At 66.5% G+C, this 12442-nt stretch overlaps 2 protein-coding genes across 6 annotated transcripts in view; one reads left to right on the forward strand and one right to left on the reverse strand.

The window, feature by feature from the left end:
- The window catches only part of MEGF6 (multiple EGF like domains 6), an 83104-nt gene that overhangs the window by 49684 nt on the left and 20978 nt on the right, over positions 1–12442 (reverse strand). The window lies entirely within an intron of this gene.
- On the forward strand, positions 1976–11940 carry LOC309842826 (uncharacterized protein). 3 transcript variants are annotated; one of them, XM_082687652.1, is made up of 5 exons: positions 1976–2160; positions 3602–3712; positions 3814–4572; positions 10598–10708; positions 11156–11940. In XM_082687652.1, exons 3-5 carry the CDS (start codon positions 4231–4233, stop codon positions 11672–11674), a joined length of 972 nt encoding a protein of 323 aa, XP_082543778.1. In that variant the 5' UTR covers positions 1976–2160; positions 3602–3712; positions 3814–4230; the 3' UTR covers positions 11675–11940. The 3 variants fall into 3 exon arrangements, with proteins under 3 accessions (XP_082543778.1, XP_082543780.1, XP_082543779.1); XM_082687654.1 differs by having other exon boundaries at positions 4403–4572; XM_082687653.1 differs by lacking the exon at positions 1976–2160 and having other exon boundaries at positions 3529–3712.

A 12442-nucleotide genomic window follows, 5' to 3' on the forward strand; every position in this document is an offset into this window, starting at 1 on the left:
CATCGCCGCCCAGGGCAGGGGGTTTGGCCATGGGCCCCCCTTCGAGGTGGGCTCAGCCCGTCAGATGGAGCAGCCGTCCCTGACCTGGGCACGGCGTGATTCTGGCTGTGCTGAGGGGCCATCATGCCTCTGCCCGGGGTCCCCTCCCTGCGCCTGCCCCAGCCAGGAACTCCCGGGGTCGGAGTGGCTTAAGGGCCCACGGGTCACCTGGACCTTTCTGTGCGTGACCGGCTCGCCAGTTCCCAGATGGAATTCTAGGCCCTGGGTCCAAAGAGACCCCCGTTAACCCACGGCGGGGGGTGGGGCAGAAAGCGCCACACACATTTTATGGGATCGCCATGGTTACGGGCCAATCCGAAACGGTGTGCTAGAGGAATTAAGTTCACACAAGGAACCTCACGACCTGACCGTTCAAATATCAAGTTACAACCACTGTAACAATGACGGTTAGAAACCAGTGGCTCTGAGCAGGCGGACGGCGGGGGACCAGGCAGAGGGACAGAACCATCGAGCCGTCCCTGTCCATCCGCACGCTGAGCAATGACCAAGAACACACAGAATGGCATGGAAGGAACGCCAGGAGGCCGACCCCACCCTCGGAGCAGGAAGACGCCCTCCCGACGGGGTCGGGCAAGGTCAGGCCTGAGGCAAAGAACCCGGGGCTCTGGCTTCCTTTTGGTCTGAATTAATAGATTTTATTTTTTAGAAAAGTTCGAGGTTTACGGAAAGGTTGAGCAGAAGTATGAAGAGTTCCACGGGCTGCCTTCTCCCCAGACACAGCCCCACCCCCACTCCGCACCCGCACCCCACCTGTGCGCGCTGCCACATCCCCGCGGCGGCAGGACGGACGCAGCACCAGGAAGGCGCGCTCACAGCTCACCCGAGTCTCACACCTGGCGCTGGGCATTCTGGGGCCCTGACGAGCATGTGCACGCAGGACAGTGTCGCGGGGAACGGCTTCGCCCCACCTGTCCACCTGTCCTCCCCCAGCCCTGACAACGGCCATCTTTGCGCAGTCTCTGAGGCTTTGCCTTTTCCAGAATGTCCTGTAGCTGGAGCCACACAGCGTGGCCTTTTCACACATGCTTGCGTCACTCAGCGTCTTAAGAACACGCGGCTGTCCACATGGTTTCGCAGGAGGACAGCCTGCGAGGCAGGGAAAGCTGCCCAGGTACAAAGGAGTCCATCCCAGGACCCATCAACCCCGCCCCCCCGTCTGTGGTTTCTAGGGAAACCATGGAAACCAAGAGGGGGTCGCCTAGAAAGGGCAGACAGGCCTCACCCACTCTGGATTCCCAGGGTCACCCGGCAGTCCCCCCTGGGAGGTCAGAAGGACAGGTCAAGAGTGGGGGTACTGGGTTCTCCCTCTTCCAGGCCTCTCCCGGAAGATTCCAGGACTCAGCTCTTGGCCCCCTGTGTCCCCAAGGCCAGGCCCAGAGGTGGCCTGGGGTCAAGGAGGCTGCGAGGCTCCTTGCCCGTCAGACATACCCTTGTCTCTGGCAAACGGGGTGCCAGGAAGGAAGAGGGGCTTCCAGCAGGAGGCCACCTTCGGAAGGCGAGGTGGACACCATCCCACCAGGCAGAGGCCAACACTGGCTCTGGCCGGGAGGCAGTGGAAAAAGGAAGTTCAGGCTCCCAGCAGACCTTGGGGGCCCCGTCAAAGCATAAGGGCCAGAGGTGGGGGGCTCTCAGCTGCCGCCCAGGCAGGGCCCCGAGGTGCGAGATGGGGTAGGGGTTTGGGCAAAACTGGAGACGACGGGCCCCGAACGCTCCCAAGCAGGCCTCCAGGGGCGAGGGACAGGAAGGGGTCGTTAAAGGCACCGAAGGAAGTGGATCGAGCCCGTGCAGGGCCAGAAGGGCTCCCCCGCCTCCTGCCATCAGCCCAGGACGCACAGCGGCCTCCTTGACATCAGACAGAGTTTCTCTGTTTACCCTGAAAGTTATCGGGTCTGGTCTGTTTATACAAATCAGCTTTCAAATATGTGGGAATGGGGCTTTTTTCCCATTTGTTTCCCAGAAAACAAGACAAAATGTAAAAGGCCCAGAGAGAGCCAAGAACATTCCTCGCTTCTCCAAATATCCAGGTCTCCACTACCCCCGCCAGCCAAGTTCCCAGGATGGCTCATGGCTTCGGCGGCTGTGGCTGCGCCCGAGACTGGGGTGAGGCTGAGGAAGGGCTGGTGTGGGCTGAATTGGGTCTTCCGTCTGCGTGAATATGTGAGCCTGCGTGCGTGTGCTTGTGTGTGCGCGTGCCTCCATTGTGCACGTGAGTGCGTGTGTCCGCCTGTGCACGTGTGTGCACGTGTGCCGTGCACACGTGCATATGTGCACGTGTGCATGTGTGTCTGCCTGTGCACGTGTGCATGTGTGTGCGCGCGCGTGCATGTGTGTGCATGCATATGTGCATGTGTGTCTGCCTGTGCACGTGTGCATGTGTGTGCATGTGTGTGTGCATTGTGTGCACGTGTGCATATGTGCGCGTGTGTCTGCCTGTGCACGTTGCATGTGTGTGCATGTGTGCATGTGTGTGTCTGCCTGTGTGTGTGTGTGCCTGCCTGTGCACGTGTGCATGTGTGTGCGTGTCTCCCTGTGCACATGTGCGCGTGTGTCTGCCTGTGCACGTGTGTGTCTGCCTTGTGCACGTGCATGTGTGCGGTCACATGTGCGTACGCATGTCTTACCCTGCGTGTGTGTACCTTGTGCGTGTGTGCACGTCCCTCCGTTGTGTACATGTGCGCCTGCATCATGCGTGTGTGCGCACATGTGTACGGTGCATGTGTGCGCATGCGTGTGCACTTGTGCGCGCTGTGCACATTTGTGTCTCCTTTGGGACACGTGCGCAGGTCTCTCTCTGTCCCAAGAAGCCTGATTTCTGGACCAGCCAGTCCACCCACAGCCAATCCAATCCCCTGCACAGTGGAGACCCGAGATCCATGCAACCCGGAGGCCTCGGGGGCCCGGTCACCAGGCGTCCACCCTCTGGTCTGGACAACAGGATATGACACCCTCTTTGCATCTTGCTCAGTTTCTAGGCCACGATCAGGAAGGGCTTGGGGCGCTCAGCACCTCCCTGTTCTTTTCTGAAACAGAGCCCGGAGCTCTACCCAGACGGGGCTGGGGCCTCGCTGGGAGCCCAGCCACCCCGGAGGGGGAGTCCCAAGCTGGGCTCTGCAACAGGGAAACAGTGCTCGAAGCCTCATTGGCCCCTCCCGCCTCCCTGGTGTGCAGCCCTGGGGCTGGACGCTCTAGAACCTCTGGTCAGCTGTGCACCTGGCCCGCCAGGAGCCCCTCAGCCAGGCCTGCCCCAGCCCAGACACCAGTGGGGTCGGCAGCACTGGCCCCGGCCAGCTCGGAGCAGTGGCTGTGGCAGAGGGGAGGAGTCGGCCCCGCTCAGGCCCCACTCTCCCACGGGCAGGCTCTCCAGAGAAGCATCCCACTGCCCACTGGGGACCTCGGCACCACCGACCTCTTATCTACACTCCTTGGGCCACACAAGGGTCCCGTCCCCAGCGGCCTCCTGCTCTGCCAGCCAGCTCAGCCCCCTGCCCAGCCCGGGCCCTTGCACAGTGAGTAGCACCCCAGGCCTGCCCATATGTCACAGTTCCCCTGCAGGTGGCCTGTCCCAGCTGCCCAGACCCTCAGCAGACACGCCTGGCCCCCCAGCACCACAACCGCCTCTCTCTCTGCAGACCACTGGGGACCTCGCTTGAGGGTAAGTCCCTGCGGGTGCCAGCATTGAGCCCCATGCTTGGTGCCACGCCAGGCCCAAGTTACGCGTTCCCTCCTGCACCTGTGTCGCTGCTCTGGTGACAGGAAGCCTGCCCCCTGCTCCGGACCTGCCCGCGGCAGCACCGGGCACACAGTGAAAGCCAGCAAGTACCGGCTGGAGGAGCGCTTGCCGAAACAGGGAGGTGAAGGGTGGTGACTAGCTCTCCTGGGACAGGGCACGCGTTCTCGTTCTGCGAAGAGCCCTCCTCCGGCTCCCGGGATGCCTCCAGGAGGAAGGACGATGAGGCTCGTGCCCGACCTATAGGCGGGAACACAGGACAGGCCGACGTGGCCGCCCCGGCATCTGGAGCCTCGGGCCCCGTAGTGTCCACACCCTGCCCGGGCACGGGTGCCCCGGACAACAGCCCCAGGCCCGAGGGCGCCTCCCTGGCACAGAGGACCAGACAGAAGCCGCACGTGTCCCCTGGCCCTGGTCTCCGCGATGTCAGGGAAGGGGCCACTATGCTCCCCCACCCCGCAGACCAGAGCCTGGGAAGCCTCTTTCCCTCACACCCACGGGGAGCTGGGCTCGCGGCACCCCTCCCCCGGCCTGTGCTGGCTCGAGGCACCCCTCCCCGGCCCGGCCTGACCCGCAGTCCGCCTTCTCTCCGCCCCTCCCCATCCCGACCTCAAGCTCCAGCAGTCCTGGGGCCCGGCTCGCTCCGCAGCGGCGCTCTCAGTCACCGGAGCCGAGTCACCCCCTGCCTGTGCCCCAGCGGACCCACCGGGACTCGGGCCCTGCCTGGCCAACCCCCGACGCTGGCCCTGCCCCCCCAGGTCTTCCGGCTCACGGCTCACGTTGTGGTGAGTACTTAAGTCCTCGGAGCCGCGGTCCCCACCGATGCGGCCCCTGTCGCTTCCACCCCTCCTGCCCCCTCCCTCACCCCTGCACTCCCCAGTCACGCTCTCACACCCCACCCTCCAAGGCCACCCCCCGCCTTCTCGTCCAGGGGCCCATCTGGGTCTCGTCCTCTTTCCTACGGTGTCCCTCAGGCCTCAGCAGCTGTCAGGAGTGACCCCAGGTGACGCCAGCCCTCACGGGGCTGGACTGGCTCAGGAGCCGCTGAAGAACTCAGGGACCTGAAATCCCAGGGGCCCGGCGCGGCCGCTCTGGCCTCTCGCCGCCACCAGAGGGCGCCGGTGCCCGCCCCGAGGCGCCGGCAGGGTGGGCACCCGCTTGGGCGTGCAGGGGCAGGAGCCCCTTCCAGGAGGGGGTCTGTGAGCCCTCCCCCTCCCCGTGGCTGCTCCCTCGTGCCTTCCTGCTGCCCGCGGAAAGCTCTGGGAAGGCTGGCAGGGCTGGGGGATGCTGAGGGCACGGCTGGCTGGCCGGGGGCGGAGGGCCCATTGGTTAGGGGCTCCCATGTCCCCCCACCCCAGCCTCTGGGCCTTCCTCATCCCGCCTGCAGAGCCCGGAGCCGGTGGAGGGCAGAGGTCAGCATGGAGGGGGGCAAGGAACACAGCCTGGCCCCGTGTGGACCCTGCCCCGGGGCGTACCCCTCGCCTCTCCTCTCATCCCAGCGGCCGTGTCCCGTGGGGCCCAGGACACCCTCTTCCTCCGGAAACTGGACCCCACCCACCACCACCCTCAGGGCCACCTCCCAGGCTCCCGGGGTAGCTGCCGCCGCAGTGAGTCCCACGGAAGTGAACAGGCTGTGAACAGGGGCACGGGGGGGGGGGGGGGGCCGGCTGTGGAGCCCCCGCCCCTCACCCACTGTAACAGCACACGGAGGGCCCCGCAGGGACCTGGCCTGGGGCCTGCCCTCTGGGACACACAGGGAGGGGCCACCGCCAGCCTGCCTCCCCTTCGGAACACAGTTCAGTCTGGAAGAGGAAGAGGCCTGGGCCAGACACTGTCCATCAGCCTCCTCCGACCCCTGGGTCCTCAGGCCAGGGCAGCCGCCCCAACAAAAGCAGATCCCTGCCCCACAGTATCGGGGCGATGGGGACCAGGCCCCCACCCACCTGGAGAGACGTCCCGGAGGTCCAGGCAGCCCTGCCAGGCTCGGGGCCCAGCTGCCACCCTCCTGGAGCCTGGTCCCGGGAACGGGCAGCTTAGCTCCTCCACGCGGACTATGGACTGGCGGGCCGGCAGGCGGGGGGGCTCTGACCGCGTTCCACAGCTCCACGCGGGCCGGCCCCACTGCCCCAGCCCGGCGCTCAGGTCGCTCCCCAAGACGGCCCTCCAGGCTGGGCGCCACCGCCCCAGGTGCTCCACACATCATCTGCCCCCCCCATGGGGAGCAGGGGTGTCCGTGGCCTCAAAGGGCTGGCAGGGGACGAGCCTCGGGGCATTCCAACAGTCTGAGCGCCCAAGCAGAGGGGCCACACTGTCCAGACCCTCCCTGCACGATCCCGGCGCTCCCCGGTGCACACAGGAGGCCCTTCCCGACAGCTCTGGGTCCGACGGCTACATCCCGGGGCGGGCGGGGCCAAGGCGGGCCATCCTCTCGCCACGAAGCACAGAAGGGCCAGAAACCTTGGCGCCTTGCCCCTCACACTGGAATCCGGACGGCTCCACCTCTGTTCCCAGGACACAGAACATGGGACGGCCACAGGGCTGTAAGCACAGTGGCCAGCGTGGCCTGTCCCCACCTGTGCTCACAGCTGCCAGGGGACACACAGGCCACCCGCTCAGCCCTGCGCCATGTCACCCCAAAACAGGGCAGACAAGAGGACCGCCACCGGGCTCAGAATGCTGCCCCCCGAGGACCCCACCTAGTCCCGTAGCCTTGACAGGGCCGTCCCAACTGCAGGGACCCCACACGCAGCCCAAAAGAAAGACAGGCCATGCGAGCTCCAGGTGCCCCCACAGCGGACGTGCTGTCCCCACAGGGGCTGAAGAGAAAGGTCCTTGCCCAGCGCCAAGTACCGGCCAGCACCAGCGACCTCGTCCCTAGGACACCGCCCCTCCCTTCCTGTGGGCCTTTGTCGACCTGGCAGTGCCTAGAGACACTGGTCCCAGAGCACAGCTGCTCCTGGGAGGTGGTGTCTGTCCTGGACCCAGCCCGGAGCCAGCCCGGGTCCGCCCCCACCGCAGCCTGCCCTGCCCTCAGCCTGGAGGGTGTCCCTAGACGGGGGCAAACACAGCCCAAGAGGACTGGCTCCCCAAGAACGGGCGGGCACAGGACCCCCACACCGAAACCCTTTAGTGACGGCGGTCCCACAGGTGAGGGAAACCAGGACAGGGAGCCAGAACTCCGCGGCCGAGCCCAGCCCGCCTGCCCCACAGTGCACAGACACCTGTGGGAGGTCCCCTGGAGACCTCAGCTCCCACCCCTGTGGCCCCGACTTCTGGGACGACGAATCTAGGATCCCAGAAAGGCCCAGCGCCCTCCACGGTCACACAGGCTGCTGGCCCTTCACCAGGCCCCCAAGCCGGGCCAGCACCGGGCAGAGCCGTCTACCCCACACCCCGGCCAGGGCACAGCCCAAGCACGCACGGGGCGCAGGACGGAGACGTTTGGTGCACGCGGTGTGGAGCGCCTCTCCTGCTGAACAAGTCCTGTCATGGGTTTGCTGCAAAACTCGCCCATCCTTGTCCCTGAGGGAAGCCACAGACCGTGAGCAGGAAGCCGGCCCGTCGGAAGGCCAGCGCCGTGCCGGGGGGCGTCCGGCGGCCCAGGGCGCTGGGAGAGTAGAGGGCGGGCACTCAGGGCCGGGTGCAAGGGGCAGGCCCGGGAGCTCCGGCCCTTCTGTCTGTGCGCGCTCCGGGTCTGGGCTAGGCCAGGAAGTCCCCCTGCCAGGAACCGGGGGCAGCACCCAGGAGTCTGGCGTCCAGGAATCTTCCAAACTGTCTAGTCAAACCGAGTGGTCACAGGACCATCCGGTTCCTCTGCCCCAGGGGCTCGCACCCACACACGCAGCACCCCTGCGATTTGCATCGGGTCGAGGGTCCCCAGGTCGGGGCGGCCACATCCGCCGGGGAGGGCTCGGATGCGTGGGATGCCTACGCCCTGCCCTGCTCTGTTCTGGCCTTGACACTGCCCTGCAGAAAGCCGGCGCAAGGCAGGATGGGCGGCCGCACGGGCCTCGGTGGGGAAGTGGCCTCCTCCCTCCTGAGACCTCCAAGGACCCCAAGGTGGAACCCCAAGAGGTGGGGCGACCTCCGGCCCCCGCGGAGACCGAGCCGGGCAGCAGCCCCCTCGCAGCCGGGGTGGCCGGAGGCCCGCGGAGCGTCGGCACCCCTGCCCACCACCTCCCCTCCCGCAGTAACAGCCTGTTATCAGCTGGCCTGGCTCCGAGTGATGCTGCCCAGGCCCCATTTTGACCCGGGCACAGAGGGCCAGGCCCTGCTCTGGAATGCCTGGAGCCGCCAAGACCGGAGAGCAGACCCGGACGCTGATGCCAGACCTGCTCGCAGACCCTCATTAATCATCCTGCCCGGAGAGGGAGCCAGGCACGAGCCCCAGGAGCCCTCAAAACAGGCTGTCAGCACGTCTGCTGGGATTTGCCCCTGGAACAGCTAGGCCTCCGGGCGGCCCGTGCTCGGACGGGTGGAGTGGACACAGGGCCGAGGCACCCTCCAAGCGCCCAGAAAGCAGCCTGGGGTCCGGGGCTCGCCCAGAGCTGCTCTGCCTGCCGCCTTGGGCCTCCCTCTGCAAGGTGTGAGAGCACTGCCGGGCCGGGAGCCTGGGATGTGGCCTGGTGGAAGGCTCAGCCCCTAAGGAGGCAGAGGCAGGCCCAAAACGGGCTCCCAAGCCCAGACAGGGCTCCTCCGGGAACACGGGCCCTGACGTGAGGTCCCCAGAGACAGCTCAGCAGATGGCTTCGTTTCATTGAGTCATGAAGGGCTCTGATCGCCAGGTGCTGGGCATGAGGGGTGAGCCAGAGACCCCCCAGAGGGGCAGCCCACCGGGGCACTGAGAAGGGGCCCAGTACGGTGGGGACTCATCTGGGAGGCAGCCAGGCCGGCAGGAGGGGAGGGAGGACCCCCACGGCTTCCTAAGCAAGTTCCTTCCACGCGTGTAAGTCCTTGCTGGGCTGTGAGGGCCTCCCCCACGTCCAGGCCGAGAGTCCCCAAGTGCACGGACCCCCCACATTGCCCCAGCACCCCCGGCCCCATCCGGCTACCTCTGCTGACCCGGATCCCTGTCCTTCGGGCACCCACCAGGCCACCACGCCGGCCAGGAGCGCCCCTCCAGGCAGGCAGCTGCCACAGAGGCCCTCGCCCTCCGCTTCCCTCCCCTGGTGGAGAACAGGGGCAGGGAGGGCCTTGAGGGCGCAGGAGGGCGAGGGGCAACCTAGACAGGCTATCGGCGGCCCCACCGCCCTGCAGGGACGTGGCCCGGCCCGCCGGCACGAGGGGCCTGCGGCAGCCCCACCTGGCCCTGCCGACTGCCAAGGGCAGCAGGACGGAGGCCAGAGGGCAGAGTCAGAGCCACCACTCACCCCTCCACCTGACGCCCCAGGCCTTGCCCTCCCAAGGGCACCCAGGCTAGGCAGACACCCCGTGTCCCCTCCTGCAGGAAAGCGAGGCTGTGGAGATTTCGGGAACTGTCTTCAAAGGAAGGGCTTCGTGCAGCTAAAGCAGGGTGCGTGAGACACAGCCCACGGCCGCTCTGTCCGTGCCCCATGGCCGCTCTGCCCACTCGGGCCTGACGCAGAGCACGACCAGCCGCCCAGATGCGGGAGAGCCACGCACGGCGGGCCACTGCGGGCTTGGCTTTTTTGTTTCCCCGAGAGCCAACCGAGCTCCTCGAAGGCTGGACCCTGAGGACAGCTTCCCAGGGAAGCCCAGGAGCTCACAGAGGTTCCCCCAGCTGCACCCAGCTCCTGAAGGCCAGCAGGACTCTCGAACAGCCCGGCCACACCACGCGGGCACCCGGAAGGGCACGGGGAACCTGGAGCCCGGGGGGATGGAGGCCAGAGGCAGATGGGGACAGGGTAGCCCGCTGCCACACCCGCAGGACAGTGGCTGAGCTGCTCCGAAGGACTCAGGCCAGGCGAGGGCCGCTGTGGCCGCAGGCTTCGGGACGGCAATGCTGCGGCAGGCGGCAGGAGCCCACGGGTGCTGGAACTGTGCCCCCAGCCCCTCGGGGGCGGGCAGCGCTGGCTGCCTTCCCCACCCCCACCCCCATGAGGCCCAGGCTCCCGGAGCAGCAGCAGCTCCCAGGCCTGGTCACAGCGGCTCACAGAGAGCCGTCTTTGGTGGCGTCTGGTCCCCAGGGCAGGGGTCAGACTCCCACCCTCGGACACAGGGCAGCGCCGCAGCGGCTCCCTCTCCGTTGAGACATCATCCTAATTTAGGAACAGAGCCGCCCTTGAGCCGGGGCCAGGGGCTGGGACAGGGGGGCCTGCCCCCTCCTGCCCCCAGGCCCTCAGGGCAGCCGCCTGCCTCTACTTCCCAGAGCAGCCGCCTCCAGCCCCACCCAGGGTTCCCCACCCACCGGCTTCCTGCTCCGGAGGCAGGACCCACCAGGACACAGAGGCTCCAGGCAGGACCTCAGACCTCGGTCCCTGCTGGGCTGGCGTGCCGGGTAGGGAGCAGGTCACGCTGGGTCCCCCGGGGTACCTGTCAGGCCAGCCCCGAAGTGGCTGTCCTGACTTCAGGTCTTTTACAGGCCCAGAGAGGGCGGCCAAGGCCCCTGGGGTTTCCAGGCTTAACCCTTCTCTGCACTCTCCCCCAGGCCGTCCAGGCTGACTCACTCGGTCCTGTCCTCTCTTTCATCTGGAAACCCTACCCTGAACCATCTGCACCTCCCCAAACCTTCCCCAGCCCACAGGCCCACCTCCTCCAGGAAGCCCTGCAGGCTGCCCAGCTCTCTGCTCGGCTAAGAGTCCTGAGTCCCAGAACTGCCTCAGAGACCTACCGAACCCACCTGTCTTACAGGTGAGGACACTGAGGCCCAGAGGGGACCAAAGCCAAAGCTTCTGGGACCGAGAAGCTACCCCAGGTAACCCAGACCTGAGTTCTCCAACTGCTTGTGTCCCACGAGGTCAGGTGAGATCAAGTTCCAAGACAGGACTGGCGGCCCCGTTATGGTGCACAGCTGGGTTGGGAGGTTGTACACTCCTAGGGCTGGGTCTCCTGCCTATTTTTCCTTTAAAGACCCCGTGACGGCAGCCAGGCAGCACGCGTGTGGGTGGAGGTGGGGGGGCATCTACCACGTTCACTAGGAGCGCACACGTGTGACCTGGGTGCCGACGGGGGACAGAGCTGTCCCAGTGGATGGACAGGACCCCAGGAGCCCAACCTGGGTCCAGGGCTTCCCGCGGTACACAGCCCGCCTCTGCTGACAGATGGTGTTGAACCACGGGCAGGGGGGCCATTCGTCTACAGGGTGTCCCCACCCCAGGCCCCTGGATGGAGCTGGGGCAGGTGGCGCAGGCAGTTACCCCAGAGCCTGGGACAACCCGGCCACCGGATCACCCACCATCATGCCCGCAGGCCCAGCAGACCTGGCCTCGGGAGAGACGGCGCTGCCAACCCCTCTCCCACGGGGGCGCTGGGCCTCACCTGTGCCGACCCCTGGGACCCGCAGGAAACCACTCTCCCTCCCCACCTGACACATGGAGTGACCAGGGTCCAGGACGCTGCCCAGGGTCACACGTACATGACGCGGAAGCTGGTTCTGGCCGCACCAAGGGGGGCCGAGCCCTGCACACTCGGGCCCCCACCCTGGGCTCCGCCAGCACAGACCCCCTTGTGTCCCTGCCTTCTGCCTTCCTGGAGGGTGCTGGGGCGGGGCAGGTGGAACAAAGGGCTAAGCCACCGCCTCCCCCGCAGGCCACAGCCCCCCCGGGGGGGGGGCAGGCAGAGGAGGGGCTCTTCCTGGGGCCCCTCCCCCTCTGCGCTCCGGATGCCTCCCTCCCCCCCTGCTTTGATTCAAAGGAAAGAATTTGGGGGAACCAGAAAAAAATATGGCTTTTATTTTCAAAACTGGAATCAATTATAATTGGGGGGTAGTTAAATATTCCCAACTGGACTGAAGCCCGTGCCCGCCTCCTCCAGAGCCAGACGGAGAGACGGGAAGGTGGTGCTATCGGGGTGCGGGCGGGGGCACGGGCACGGGCAGGGGCGCCCCTGCACAGGCAGCCCCCCACACACAGCCCTGCACACCCATCCCTGAACACCCGCCCCTGCACAGGCAGCCCCCCACACACAGCCCTGCACACCCATCCCTGAACACCCGCCTCTGCACAGGCAGCCCCGCACACCCAGCCCTGTCTGTCCAGCCTCTCTTCCAGGAGACAGTTCCCCAGGAGGACACCCAGCAGCTGCTACCCAGCTTGACCTCCTGCTTCCCAAAGGCCCCATCTACAGCACAAGGCCCACCCGTCCCAGAGAGCCGAGGCGGGTCTCAAGCTCAGGTCCCCGGGTGTAGAGTCAGGCCAGGGTGCGGGACCAGGGCATCGGCCCCTCTCTCTCCAGAGAAGGTCTTGCTGGGGCCCTACGGAGGTCTCGTGTTGCACTGGGAGACGGTAGGAGGTCCCAAGCCCTCCCTGGGACAGAACGCACTCCCAGCCCCAGCTCTGCTGAGTGGCAAGCAACTGCCTGACCTCCCTGACCCGGGTTCTCCTTCCGCACGGTGAACACAGACTACGCCGATGTGGTGCAGGCCAGGCCCCAGCCCCCAGGAGGCCACCCCCATCCTTGTGGAGAGCAGGGCTGCTCTGCAGGCAAAGCCCAGTCTGGAGCGCAGGCCCATGAAGCTACAGCGGAGAGCCTGCGAGC

This window comes from Mustela nivalis, assembly GCF_964662115.1.
Source record: "Mustela nivalis genome assembly, chromosome: 10".
Lineage (NCBI taxonomy): Eukaryota > Metazoa > Chordata > Mammalia > Carnivora > Mustelidae > Mustela > Mustela nivalis.